General features: G+C 39.5%; 1 protein-coding gene across 1 annotated transcript; it reads right to left on the reverse strand.

Moving 5' to 3' along the window:
• Window positions 1-1,346: 1,346 nt before the first annotated feature.
• Window positions 1,347-10,551, reverse strand: LOC148416221 (solute carrier family 13 member 2-like). The gene is made up of 13 exons (XM_088427462.1): window positions 10,450-10,551; window positions 9,671-9,799; window positions 9,431-9,567; window positions 9,099-9,346; window positions 8,980-9,018; window positions 6,554-6,722; window positions 5,689-5,811; window positions 5,409-5,618; window positions 4,027-4,121; window positions 3,396-3,511; window positions 3,151-3,312; window positions 1,754-1,891; window positions 1,347-1,487 (listed from the first exon to the last, which is right to left on the reverse strand). The coding sequence occupies exons 1-13, from the start codon at window positions 10,549-10,551 to the stop codon at window positions 1,359-1,361; spliced, it is 1,797 nt and encodes a 598-aa protein (XP_088283588.1). The 3' UTR covers window positions 1,347-1,358.
• Between the last annotated feature and the right edge of the window lie 4,233 nt (window positions 10,552-14,784).

The following is a 14,784-nucleotide window of genomic DNA, read 5'->3' on the forward strand; positions in this document are numbered from 1 at the left end:
ACATTGACCTCTTTGAAGGGATTTGCCTTCTGTCCCTGTCCAGGAACCCCGTGCTTCTTGTGCAGGGGGTCAAAGGTGATTTAAGCTCAGTTGATTCAACCTGTGAGCGTTTCTCCTACACATACAGTCTTTATTGTTTTGGAAGCTCAACATTACTCACGGATAAAAAGTTTACAATGAATTTTAAAGCAACACAAAAATCCCATTTAGTTAATACAATTCCATACAGTCAAGGGGATGGCCCATGCATACAAAACATATCAGTTCACTTGTAACCTCCATATGCCAAAAAAAAAAAAAAAAAAAAATCACACAACACTTCACTTGCTCGAGCATGTAAATAAAATATAAATCTGGAAAAGCACGGTTTTTACAATTAAATGTGAGCGTTTAGACAACAGCAAAGTAAGAAAAAAAATTACACTCTTTGGACACATTATTACTGTAAGAACTTCTGCACAATTTAAAAAGACCCAGTTCAACTATTCTGCCTTTACATAAGGCTCAGTTTTTGTTGATATTGTTCATTAACACCAAATAAAGGTTCAGTGTGGAGGTGGGTGTTATAGCGCTACGGTCTAGCATATTTGGTCCCTAATTTATCCTTCCATCCCAGGCTTCTTCTAGAGGCGCTTATCCTCACAATGGTTGCAGGCTTGCTGCTGGTGTCTATCCCACCTGACATCGGGGTGTAGGCGAGAGACACCCTTAATTGGTTACCAGCCAATTGCTGGGCACACGCAGACGAACAATAATTCAAGCACCTAATCACACCTAAGGACACTTCAGTATTTCCGATACACCTACCATGCATGTTTTGGGAGTGTGGGAGGAAGTGGTCAGAGGGAACCCACGTGGGAAGAACATGCGAACTTCAAACAGGAAGGCCAGAGTGAGGTAGATTTGAACTTGGGTCCCTGAACTGTGAGGACATGCTAACCACTGAGCCACCATGTTGCCCTCGACACTAATTTAATTTAAATAATAATTGTAATAATTTTAATTGAAATTAAAAAAAAAAAAAAAAAAAAGCATGTTGTTCCAGCTCTTGCATTGGATCCCATCTAGATTGAACGGGAGAACTTATTGTAGTGACACAGAAAACCAATTCATAAACTTGTGTGAAAACTTCTGAAATTACGTTTACTCTAGGACTTAATTGACGTGACTCATTACCTGTTGCTTTTACTGTATTACGCTCAATTACTTCATAATAGTTCAAAAATAAATGCTATTGTTCATAACAGCAAGTCCTTTTGGCCCGGTATAGTCCTACATGAAATGCTCCACACGTTCTCGTGAACCAAGTTTGATTCTTCATTGAAAAGACGCCTTATTTTCGGGTACGGTTTTCTCATTCAGGGTTTTTTAGTAACATTTGCCCAACTGGGGAATGTGTTCAGATCGAACATGGCCACCCCCCACGTGTTAATGCCAATGTTGATGATGAGGACTCCAAGGAAGTTGAGGATGAATCCAGCCTTGGCCTGAAAACACAAACAAAACTGTGTTGAAGATTCTTCTTGCATTTCAGAATGTGTAGGCCTCCCTATCGATTTAGCCTTTAGAGTGTATGCACTGTGTCTCTTAGCTCAGTTTCATGTGGATATTTTCTTTTTCCAAATACATATCATGATGTGATCAGACGTAGGATTAGTATAAGCTGCTTATGTTCACAATTGGATTCCAGTATTTGGATCCAAAGAGCACACCAGCACCACACACTGAGAGTTGACATTGATGAAGGCCTCACCATGTCCATGACTTTAAGGTTTCCGTAGGAGAAGGCGATGGCATTGGAGGGCGTGGCCACAGGCAGCATGAACGCCAGGGAAGCAGCAATGGTGCAGGGAAGCATCACGTACAGCGGGTGGATCTTAATGGCGGTGGCCTGGAGGAGTCAATGAACAACGCTTTGATGCTCTCATACTGTACACCACTTGCAGCCAAGGCACAATGTTTTGTACTCACAAAATATCTCCTTGTCAAATAATTGTCTTTGTTCAGTATAAGCAACTAAGGAGAATGAATGGATGCATCAAGAAATGTGATCAAATGTGTGTTGTGTCACAACTAATTGCACATTCATATAAGCGATGCACCTAGGTATACAGATATGTCTTTGGGTGTCATGAAAATTAGTTTGAACCAGAAAATCTTTTGCGATTAGAGATGTGTTGAAACAAACCAAATCGTGCTATTATGGTATATTGAGATATGTGTCGATTAGTCTTTTATTGGAGAGCTTTGTCTTTGACACATCTTGACCTAAAGAAAATGTTTCCTAATTTTCCTTTTTTTCAACTTTGTTCAGTTTGATTTATTTTTATGTTTTTGTTTTGCATTTTTAATCGGTTCAGTATCATTTCTATGTCCACCGCAGTAATAATGATTTGATCACGTATGTTTATTCAAGTTTATTTGAGATCGGAAAAAGCACTTCAGGTTTAAAGTTGTTCAGGCTCTCGCTGGCATGAGGTCGGACGCGACGGCCTGCTATTTACCAAAAGAAGAGAAAGAAAAGTGTTTGTGTGTTGAAAAAATGTGCGTTGAATGTATACAATGTTGTCCAAAACTGATCTGTTTTGTATGTGTCAGTTCTACGGTGTGAACTGTTGGAGAAAAGTGTGACCACGGTAAACATCAGTGTGAATAACCTTGTGTCTGTTGTGTATGCGAACAAGCTGGCATAGCCTGTGTTGTGTACGATTAAGGTGATGCAATGCCCAGTAATGAGTATGTGTGCTTCTGTATATGATTTCTCCAGCTGTAGTGTCCTAAATGATGGAATTATGAGGGATATGTAGGGCATCACTGAAGATAGGGCATCACTGAAGACTTAAGTGTTAAATGCCACTGCGGTGACCGGAACACACTAAATTATTTTCCACATATGTCATACCAAAAAGAACACATTTTGCCACTGAAAATCTAATCACATGCACTTGGGGCTCAGGTATTGACCAATCACGTCTCATTTTGCGGAACATTCCCTGAGCAAGAATAAACAATTAAAAAATAAAAAAACATGAGTCATGATCGGTTGTTACCTGTGCACAACAGAAGGAATAAGCAGTGCTTGACTTGGTGGCAAATTAGGTGGTGGTGCTGGGGGAAGTAAAGGCTTGACAGTAATGAATCGGCTCTTACCATTGCACCGAGTATAGGTAGAAACAGAGAGGCGGTAGCAGTGTTGCTGGAACATTCCGTGAATATGGCCACCAGCATAGACAACAATATGGAGATAGCAAAAGGCGGGATGCTCTGCAGTGGTATGAGACTTTCTCCTATCCACGTGGACAAGCCAGACCGCTGTACCGAGTGGAAAGAATAGACATCTGTGTCCAAATGTCGGCGGGAAGAAATCCATGGGGAAAAATGTCGCGTGAGCTTACTTCACTACCATGGGCTAAAGCAAAGCCTCCTCCCAAGAGCAGAAGGATGTTCCAAGGCATCTTTGCATGGACCATATCCCAAGTGAGCAGCGGAGGTGCGGCTTCAGAAGGGCCCTCTATTGAGCAAAGGTGAGAAATGATTTTTGCAAACGGCTTAGATATGGTGGACTACGGCCGTGGTAAAAGATTTTCACAAACATGCAAAGATTAGAAAAAACACACAGAAAATCACAGATTGAATATTGGGCTGGAGTTACAGACATTTTCCACAAAATAGACTTCAAAGTCTCCCTCTGGGTTTTATCGACAAGATTAATGTACAAACTCATTGCGAGTAAATGAACACACTCCATTTGAGTTGTTGAAGAAGACAATATTCACACATAAGCAACTTTATGTGAAGGTGTAGCATGTAGTTTGTCCAAACTTGACCTTGAAGATATCAGGCTACGAGTCAGGAAGGAGATCTGATAACGGTTCTTGAAAACACAGAATCAGCTCAATTGTTTTTTACAGTTACACAGTATCTTTAAGTGCTGATGTTCAACAGAAGACAGGACAAACGTGATTGAAAATCTTCTGGTGACAAGCTTGCTGGAAACAGCAGATAACGGGTGAATAGTTTGCCTACCGTCTTCAGACGTCCTGCCACATCTGGGAAATTTGGAGGGGATGCAGAATAACAGCGCTGACATTAAAATGGCCACAGTGCCATCTGTGACATACCTGATGAGCAAACACGTATTTCACATTTGATTTAATAGGACGGGGCAAGTAAAATTCAAATCTTTGAAAAAATACACTTCATGCACCCTCACTGGTCTGAACACATCCATTTTGATTAATAATATTGCATTCACCCTCCCATGGATGCCATTTCTGGACAGTGACTTTCTTAGGGGGAGTCTGGAACGCTGACCTTAACAGAGGCCAGTTAGACCTGCAATTCTTTGGATGATTTTCTAGGTTCTTTTGGGGTTAGAAATGGTATTATAACCTTTTCCACTGTTAGACATTTTTCCGAATTTCTTCTTGGAGATCTTTGGATTGCGGCATGATGATTTTGTTCTTGGGTTTTTGTTGCCTACTTCAATTTGTCAACAGATTTTGTCATTATTTGATACTTAAGGTTAAAAAGACATGAGTGTGGAAGTGCGAGTGTTGATATTAGGTCTGAAAATGACATTGGCATCAAAGAGGTTGCGTAACGAACAATCATAGCTCAGCTTGCAAAAGTCACATGACCACTAAGAAAAAAGCCATGATTCATCAAACATTTATAGTCGCGGTGCCCCTAGAGTAGTGCTTCTCAATTATATTTTGCCAAGCCCCCCCTGGGAAAGAGAAAACTTTTGCGCCTCCCCATCCATTCGATGCGCTGACTATATATAAGATTATTATCTATAAAAATTGTATAAATAAATCCGTATCCTTTTTAACATTACAAAACAAAAAAAGCAATTTTTAAAAAACAATTTTTAAAACTATTAATTATTTTTTACAACATTTATACTGATTACAGCTAAGTCTAAAACAGAAAAAAAATAACCAATTAACCAAACCAAGTGCCTGAAACATGGCACCCCCCCTCCTCCCCAAAGGGGGGCCCGCCCCACTATTTGAGAAGCATTGCCCTCGAGCAACTGTGCAGGCATTTTTAGGTGACAGCACGTAGGGATTATTACTGTTAAATTCACATTCCACAAACACAATAAAGTATTTATCAGAATACCGAAATGTAAAGAATTTTACCTTGACTTCCCTTTTAAAAACACCTTGAAAAACTACTATACAATAGCTTGTCCCTGCCATGGAATCCTCAAAGCCATTGCTTTTGTAATTTGAAACGTATAGCATGGAAGCATAGCCATACATTTGTTGTCTCTGCTAAAATTATAACCCTTACTTTTGTTGTCCAATAATATAGTATATGGGGTATAAATATGTATACTGACATGACTTGAACTCGAGATCAAAATATTACTGGCACTCATCGGTCCTTGTCATACTCACTTTTTGTTTTGGTTGAAGAGAACAGTGGCCCAGCCTGGTATAAAACCAGGCTCCCTGGTAAACCACAGAAGAACTAGCAGAGTGAAGATAGTCAGCACACAGGCCTCAGCGAAGCTCATCTTGCCCAACTTTTTGTACTCATCTTTGATTACTTGGTAGGCTTCCTCGTCACCTCTGCTCTTTTCACCGCATCCAAATGACTCTTTAAAACTGGATAAGCACAATAAAATACCTGGTCGTTTTGCCATGGGGTTAACTATTGAATGTCTACGAGACTTACTTTAGGCCCAGGAACATAAACTGCAGCCACAAGCACGCTAAGGCCAGCATGAGAATCATGTTGGGGAATGCAAAGCCAAACCAGCTTGCAAAATTGATGATGCCTCCATTATCCGGAAAAAGTCTGTGGGTGAAGGTAGGAAATCTTTCAGACGGGAAATACAGCACAGCCAAATGGTTTCTATACTAGCGATCACATTTAAAAGAAAATGTATATCAGCACTTAGGCCAGGGGTGGGCAACTTGGGTCCTAGAGAGACGCCTACCTGCATGTTTTTCATGCGTCTTTCCTGCATCACACCTGAATCAAATTATCAGCTCATCAGCAAGTTCTGCAGAAGCCTGATAACGATCCTGATCATTTGAATCAGGGGTTTATGAAAGGGAGAAATTGAATGCATACAGGATAGCGGTTCTCTAGGATTGGCTACCCATGGCTTAGGCTTTGGATTTTATGCCTTGACAAACTGATCATGGTGAAAAAAAAAACAAAAAACAATGGCATGCAATCAGATCATTAAATGTGTCATTCAAACATTACTCAGAACTGCGGGGGGGTGTATTTACAGGGCCTCTTGAAATTGCCATGCGATTGTATTGCGTATTGTGATCTTTTTCTATTTTTGTTTTCAGTTTTCATATTGTCTGGTCATCCATGACAGTATTTCCAAATATCAATAATCAATTTCTGAGCTGAGGGAATAGTATTTTGGAGAAATATTAATCATCAGCATTTGAAAGTAAGCCACACATACTCACACACACACACACACACACACACACACACACACACACACACACACAAGAGGATGCATTGAATGATCTTAACAAATATGTTGTATGGTTGTATAAATTGGAGTGCGTACTCTTCAAACTGGCCCTTCAGGATGACATTAGTTCCCGTGAGGGTAGCTGTCCCTCCAATGCTGGCAGCATAACATACGCACAGACTCATCCCTTTAGTCAGCTTTATGTACTTCTGCTCCCGCTTGTTTCTATGTTGCTCCGCCATCTCTGGAGTCCAAGCGTGACCCTCTGGAGACATTTGAGACTTTCAGTTGAACCTTCTCAAGCTACCGAATGAGCCACAGTAAATTTTCATAGAATTAGGTACTTTTTTGTTTGATGATATTATATTAGCCCCTTTCACAACAAACAGTCCAGGAACTCTGAGTTCCTGGTCGCCGGAGTCCGAAGTTCGTGATCTCTGTCCCAGGAGTTTGTGTTCATACCGAGAGACAGCGGACAGGGAAGCTTATTCAAATTGGATCGACGACGTGAGGCACGGGGGAGAAACTGCGCTCCTGTCTAACAAGTGGCATCAACTAAAAAGCTTTGCTTAATGGAGGGTGTGCCATGAGCCACTGAAGAGCTTGCTGAAAGTGGTGGTTGGTGACTACTTCCATCGGCGACTCAGCTCTCTGCCTACTCTTATGAGTATTTGGGGGGACGGAGACACCCAACACCAGTTTGCTTCAACAACAAGAAGTAGACAGAGGGCAAAGTTGCCAAGGGACTCGTTTTTGTGTTGTTGAAGAAAATGGCGTTTGATGTCTTTTTTTTCCCGTAAATACTCACTAGAGTCTGTTCCAGAGCACATATCCACCTATCAATTTTCTCTCCTTCCATTATTTCAAAATTTTAAACTGGCCACAGTAAAAATTTCTACCGAGTCACATAATAGCGGCCGCTGATACCTAAACAAGACAACCCCAATTCAACCAACAGATCACTGATCAGTTTGCACCCCCCCCCCCCCCCCCCCCGCTAGAAGGCGCTTAGGAGGAGGGAACTTCCTAAGCAACTGTAGATGCTTTGAGAAACATTCCAGACCAGAAACATTTTTTGTTGTGAATGGAAAGGGGAACGCAAGCTACAAGGGTACAGCAGCTAGTTTCTGATAGAGTTTCTGTGGTGTGAAAGGCGCTATTGCGTCATCATGAAATGAATAGAGGCGAAATATCATAATAGTTTGAGATTTGTTTTTTTAGGGGGTTGTTTCTTTTTTACCTCAAAACATTCAAACAACATCAAATTTGTGAAACCAATTAATGACATTGATTGCTCGGCAAAGTATGACATTACAGCCCATCACCAGTTTTGTGTAAAATGGCAAACATTCATAATCAAGCCAATTGGACCAGCGCAAAATGTTGTTTCTATTTATTTAAGGCTTAAATTTCCAGAGTAAGATTTTTTTCTTTGAGTCGCCACGTACTGCGTAATAAAACAAACTACAACTCCCAATGACTGTTCAATCATCTTTCTTCAGTACAGCAGCAAAATAATAAATATAAAATACAATAAAGACAAAAAACAGAATTTCCATCATTATACTTTGTTTCAAATTTGTTTATCTTTTAATTCACTAATTTTTAACATTTTATTTTGTCAATGAATTTGGAATTTTAATTTGTTATTTTCACTAGATGCAAATGTATTGATATTTTTATCTGTTAACAATACATAGAGTCATTTCAGTTTGTGCCTTTGGAGAACTGCATATGGTATGTTTATTAAAATTACAGTAATCCCTCTTTTTCGCATGAATGGGGCCCTAAACCCCCCAGCGAAAAGTGAAAAACGGAGAAGAAGCATCACTGCTCAGCCACCCCCACCTCCCTCTCCCCGCATGAAAATTGTGTGTCTAGTAAAACGCTCTGTATTTTTCTTTCCTGTGCCCAGTAATCTCCTAACTGTAGTATGGACTTATAACAGTCTCTTTTGGGGCACAAACTTTTTTTTTTTTTTTTTCAACACAGCAGAGGCTCCAAATGCCCAACTTAGCCTGCAGCGCTGAGCGTGCTGCCCCTCCCCTCTCCCCCCACCCATTTTTGCATTGCTGGTCACTATGTTAATTCTGTCTACACCCCTCCCATTTTCACAAGTCATCTCTGTTGTATCTGCCCACACCTCAGCCCTCCCCACACGTACAAACTCAAGCGCACAGCGTTGAGTCTAATAGTTTTTGCCCTTATATAATGCCAGATGTACAAAAGCAGTGGTTTACTTTTATGCAAAAGTGCCTTCATTCTAACAAGATATTGTGTATGAGGGCTGTTAAATTGTTTCATACTCTACGTTAGGATTGAGCATGGGAGTGCTGCCGTACAATATGCCTACTGTGAAGTAATTGTATTTGAAAAAAATTAAAGGAGAGGCGCGAAGTAGCGAAGGATCACTGTATACCCACAACTTAAATTTCTTCTGTCTGTTTATAAATTGTTGTCTAATGTCTACAGAACGTCGATCACTATTGTTATCCCAACATTAGAAAAAGGTAACGACCTACTTGAAACATCATTGTCTGTCACATCCATATTATCGCCATCTGTAAAAGCCCAAAAAAAGCCAAGAGAGGATGAACAAGCAGTGGATCTCTTCAACAAACTCTTATGATGACAAACTCACTCATGTTAATGCTGCTGTGCTTTTCTTTGAACTCCTTGTATTGGTTAGTGTCAGTCATCTCAAAGCCCGGGTTGTCCACGCCATCCCTAGCAGCCTGGGCTTCATTTGCTCGATCTTCAGCATCGGCCTCCGAGTCATTGAGCTGCTGCAGCACAGCGTTGGCGATGGGCAGCATCATGGCCGTGGATGCTGTGTTGCTAATCCACATCGACAGGAAAGCCGTGGTGCCCATGAAGCCAATCATCAGGCTGGAAAGACCAGAAACAAATCCGTCCCGTTAGGCTGCTATTTTGAAAAAACACTGCTACAAAAGGAAACATTTGGAGTCTTACAGTGAAGGTTTGACACCGACAAAAAGTAGGACCTGAAGGGCAATTCTCTTGTGTAGGTTCCATTGCTCTACCGCGATAGCCACGAACATCCCACCAACGAAGAGCATGAGGGAGTCTTTCAGGTACTGGATGCACACCTGTGCCACGTGACATGTGTTACACACTTTGGGGAATATTTGGCTTTAATTGCTCTATTTAAGCCTGTTGCTGTCAAAGTGGAGATAATTGTACATACTGTACCTCCTCTGACTCCATGATCTTCATCATGGGGAAAAGGATGACAGGAAGCAAGGCCGTCGCAGCCAGAGGGATGCATTCTGTGCACCAGTACAGCGCCATCAAGATGATCACAAAGCCACATTTTGCCTCCTGTAATATATGTTGTGTGATGAATAGACAAAAGCATGTCGCCAGGCTGGGTACATTGACAAACAAGAGAGAAGTGCACTTTATTTTCCCCACAATGCAATCACTCAGTATTATATAACCACAAAATTTAAATAAAAATGACACTGGTTACTGGTTACACTGGTTACTGATTACATGGGTTCAGTCCTTTATAGCCTGCCACCTATGTTTACATGCCACTGCTAGAATTGTACTTTTGTGAGATGTGGTTTATCCTTTATCATTTTTTATATATTGTGTCCAATAAATTACAAACGTTGAACAGATGGTGTCTGATTTAATGTAGCATTGATTATATGAATGGAGTGATTGTTTTATAATGATTTATCAAGCTTGAAGATTAATACCTGCATAGATAAAACACACACACAAATATATTGCCACTATTGGCACTCTATAGACGATAAAGATGCAATAAAATGTAACAACGTGTTTTGGTTATTCTCACTAAACAGCACAGTCAGTCCCTAAGATTAAAACATTCAACTCATACAACTCCAACTGCTTCACTGCGTTTTAGGTTTATCTACACAAGTTATTGTTTATTATGATGATTCTTTCCCTTGGTCCACACATCAAGAGCATCAATCTCATACGCGAGCCATTCTTACCGAGGTGGGGATGACGAGAGGCAGAGGCAGCAGTAGAAGCGGTGTGAGAACTATCACAATGTAATTCCTATACCTCCACAGCCATGTAAGAAATCCAGCCATGATTGAGAATCTGTGCTACACTTTCAAAACATTGAAAGCGTGCACCCAACACAAAAATAAGTCACACTAAGTGTTCTATCTAATAGACACTGGAGATCAGTTTAAAGAGCAGTTCAAATTACATGACTGTGAAATTCATTAAAAATTAACCTTAAATGAAGAAAGGGGCCCCACGTGTTCATCCATGTGCACTTAGATAAGACAATGTAACAGAGACAATAAAAACAGAGAAACCTCATCTTAATCTTACTCTTGGATGTGACCGCTGCTATGTATGTATCGTTTGGGCATTGCCAGGATGAAGCATCAAACCAAAATTACTTTTGGACAATGTAAAAAGCAGATATGAATAGAAAGTCAGGTCAAGTCAAGTTTTATTTATAAAGCACATTTAAGAGCATGGTCAACCAAAGTGATGTACAATAAATAAACATGCAAATTAAAAACATAAAAAACATAAAACACATAAAACAAGCAAACTGTCATATTCCGTGTCCCTAATTGTCTGTCCTGTCTACAAATTGAGGGGGCAGAGCCACCAGCCGCACACCTAAAATCCATTGCTATCACTGAACTATTTATGAGTAGCCAAATCAGAGTGATGATGCTAGATTCTTGTTCAGCAACTGAAGCTTGTTCCATATTCCCTTGTTGTCAACTCTTCCTGCTTGAGAGTTTTTGTTGTTGCTTTGTCCTCTCGAGCACTGAATTCAGTAATAGTGATTTTTGGTTCTACTTTGTGCTTTGGTGTCGTCCTCCTGTTGGTTCTGCTCCTGATCCTGGTTAGTTACGTACAATTTTTGCTATGTCTGTTTTGGTTGTACTTTGAATCATGTTTGTGATCCTCTGTTGTACTTTTATATTTTGTTTAGTTGTTTTTTGACGCATTGCTTGCGTTTTTGTAAAAAAACCCTTTTTTTTGTTTTGTTCAATCTTGAGGTCTACCATTTTGTTCATCCTGGTCACGATCGTGACACAAACAAGCTCAAACACAGGTGAGACTGCATTGCAAAAAAAATGTCAGCTTTCGAGGCGTATTAAAAGCAAGCGAGAAGAAGTAGGTTTTCAAGAGGGCTTTAAAAGCAATGAGGATCTGGCTGGATCTAACAGACAGAGGCAGACTATTCCAGAGACTTGTAGCGGCTGCTGCAAAGGCTCGGTCACCACGAATCTATAGCCTTACACTCCAAATGTGCCTGTGTAAGGTAGAGCTCAGTTTTAATAAGGCGTCTCAAATGAAAGAAACAGGTTTTTGACAACAGAGCTGATATATTTGTCATTTCAAATAACTGTCCAGCAACACACCAAGGTTTATCAGGTGCACATGTTTTGACACTATTAATGTTGGTTATGGAGCCTGGGGTGACATGGATAAAAGTACAATATTTTTTGGACTATAAGCCGCACCGCTATATAAGCCACAGCATCAAAAATTGAGGGAAAAAAATTGTTTTTGTCACGGATAAGCAAAAAAATAAATAAATACCTGCAGATAAGCCGCAACGGACTACATACCACAGGGCTCAAATCATAAGAAAGTTGTAGTTTACAGGCCAAAAAATATGGTAATAACTTTGGGCCCCATCCAGGCTTTGAGGTCACTCAGGCAGTCAAGTAAAGATTGCATGGAGGCCTGGGTGTTGGGATTTAAGAGCAGATTGGACATCCTCCACAAAACAGTGGGAGGGAATGTTGTGCCTGGAGAAAATAGAACCAAGCCGTAGAGGTACAGAAATAAAAGGATGCGTCCAAGAATAGAACCTTGGGGGACTCCGCAAGTAAGGAGTGCTGGAGAGGAAAAGGCCCCTGAGTGAACTGATAAGGATCTGTCTGACTACAGCAAATAACAAAACAGCTCCAAGCCAAAATGAACCAATATAGCATTTGTGTTTTTTTAGGGACAAGACAGAAGGCACGTTCAAGACCAAAGTACCATTAGATAACGAGGTTAATGACCCTTTAAATGACTTGTGGGTGTGACTTGGACAGATCAAGGCAGTGATTTCCATTCGATTCTCCACAAGCCAAAAATGCAGACAAACCAGACTGACCTCCTGATCTACCATTGTGTGTGCATGTGCAGAAGTATGAGAGCAGCACTCCTGGTACGCACAGCAAAACATTTCATAATTACAATAATTAAATCGAAATCCACACTACATTAGACAATAACAAAACAATGACTCAAAAGAGCAACTTGCTTGCAAAATTACTTTTATTTTTTTTTTTTTTATTTCATGACAAATAGTCAAACATTTGGTCTGTATGCACAAAGAAGTAATGTAAGATGATGAGCTGGATGTCACAGAGTTCTAAAATGACTTACCGTATTTTCCGCACTATAAGGCACACCTAAAAGCCGTTTTTTTTTTTTAAAAAGCTGATGGTGCGCCTTATAATCAGGTGCGTCTTATATATGGATCAATATTGTGATTGGCATTTGAAGATGGGGAATGAACTGATAAAGTAAGCTTTTTCTGTTCCGTTTGTGTGTTTACAATTGAACAAGGTTGGTCATATTGACATTGAGTTATTACGCTATTGAAAGTTTAGAGTGATTATTTGAGTTATTGTTGTTATTACTTTGAGTATTAATAGATTGTGATTGAAAAAGTTTAAAAATATGTCATTAATTGAGGGTGCGCCTTATAATCCGGTGTGCCTTATATATGGAAAATTGTTTAAAATATGTCATTAATTGAGGGTGTGCCCTATAATCCGGTGCATTTAATACTGTGGAAAATAAGGTAATTGCATCACGAGTGGCAGTTGTAAAAAGTCAAAACTCACTGTAGTAATTATAATCACATTGACTGTTTAAAAACAAAAAGAGTGAAAATTGTGCATTTGTTTTTGTTATTCTCCTTTATCAGTTTAAATATTATTATACGCAAAATGTTTAACCTTTAATATCTATACCATGCAAGCACAGGGAGATGACAAGATCCAACATTTGATGCCACAACTATTTGAGTCGTCTTAAATGCTTCGTTTACCACAATCATGGATTTAAAAAAAAAATCCTTCCTGGATGAGCACAAAAATTTCCGGCTGTTTTATCTGAAATACTTTCAAAGCCTCCCTGCTCCTGCTCCTGCTCCTGCTCCTGAGTACACGCACATGCACAAACAACACTTGGAATACACTTCATCACAGAAGAAGACATCACAGAAACATGGTGCAGGAAAAAAACTGCTATTAAACAATTATGTCATTATCACGCCTTCAGTGTGCCACTGTGGAACTAATTCACACACAACAAAAGTAGACATTTTAATTACAGGTTTTAAAAAAATAGACCTTCAATTGGTAAGCATTTAAAGTCAATTAAAATGGTCAACACTGAAATTATGAAGTTGATTACATATTGTTACCTAACCACAGAGAGATGGGTCCAGCCGTAATCTCTGAAGAAAAGGTCTACAAGTCAGTCCTCTGGTTCATTTGACGGTTTCACACGCATCCATATATTAAAGTCAATGACAACTGCATAAACTATTAAACTATAAACTCTTTTTTAATTATAACCGAAAGCCTCAACCTAAAGCCACACCCTAATGATTGAATAATGAACGAATAAAAGAAATGAACCTTTGAGAGCTTTATTTCCAACAAGTGATGTAGTACATGAAAAAAATAGGAGTTCAAACAATAATACGTCACACAAAAATTGTAAGCAGGACACAAAAGTGGAGCAAGCCTTTATAAACAAATATCCAATATAAGCACAGCGAGAATCGGAAACAAGAACTAATCTTGGAACAGGACTCTTAAGACTAACCTCTTAGAAAGAAATTTAAATCAGACTGTAACCAAACCAAACTACGATACTAGGAAGACGGCTTGACATGAGTCAATGACAGTGTTGTCAAAACAGTAATGCATTATTTATTACTTATTACTGACATTTCAAAGTAATTAGTTACATTACAATATTACTGTATTTGAAATGTATGGAATTACACTATCACTTATTACTCTCACCAACACAACTGTAAATTTAGAGTTCCTGTTCTAAATGTAGCTCATTACGCTCATCACACATCGCATCAAGTGGAAGGTTAGCTTAAGCCTAAAAACAGTACGAATCATTTAACCTGTATTGTATTGTAAACCTTTAAAGACAAGATGTATTTTAATCACTTTACTTTATTTAGCTTTACAGCACAGTGATGCCTTGTTTATGCTTTAGGCAGAAACAGTTAGTGCATTTCACGAAATCAATGTTAATAT

Source organism: Hippichthys cyanospilos, chromosome 11, assembly GCF_059441005.1.
Source record: "Hippichthys cyanospilos isolate Australia breed blue-spotted pipefish chromosome 11, RoL_Hcya_1.0, whole genome shotgun sequence".
NCBI lineage: Eukaryota > Metazoa > Chordata > Actinopteri > Syngnathiformes > Syngnathidae > Hippichthys > Hippichthys cyanospilos.

Coding starts and splice junctions, on each gene's coding strand:
- LOC148416221 (XM_088427462.1), bottom strand. CDS start 10,551: ATGGCTGGATTTCTTACATGGCTGTGGAGGTATAGGAATTACATTGTG. Junction 9,800..10,449: donor CTCTCGTCATCCCCACCTCG/GTAAGAATGGCT, acceptor CATATATTACAG/GAGGCAAAATGTGGCTTTGT. Junction 9,568..9,670: donor AGATCATGGAGTCAGAGGAG/GTACAGTATGTA, acceptor CACGTGGCACAG/GTGTGCATCCAGTACCTGAA.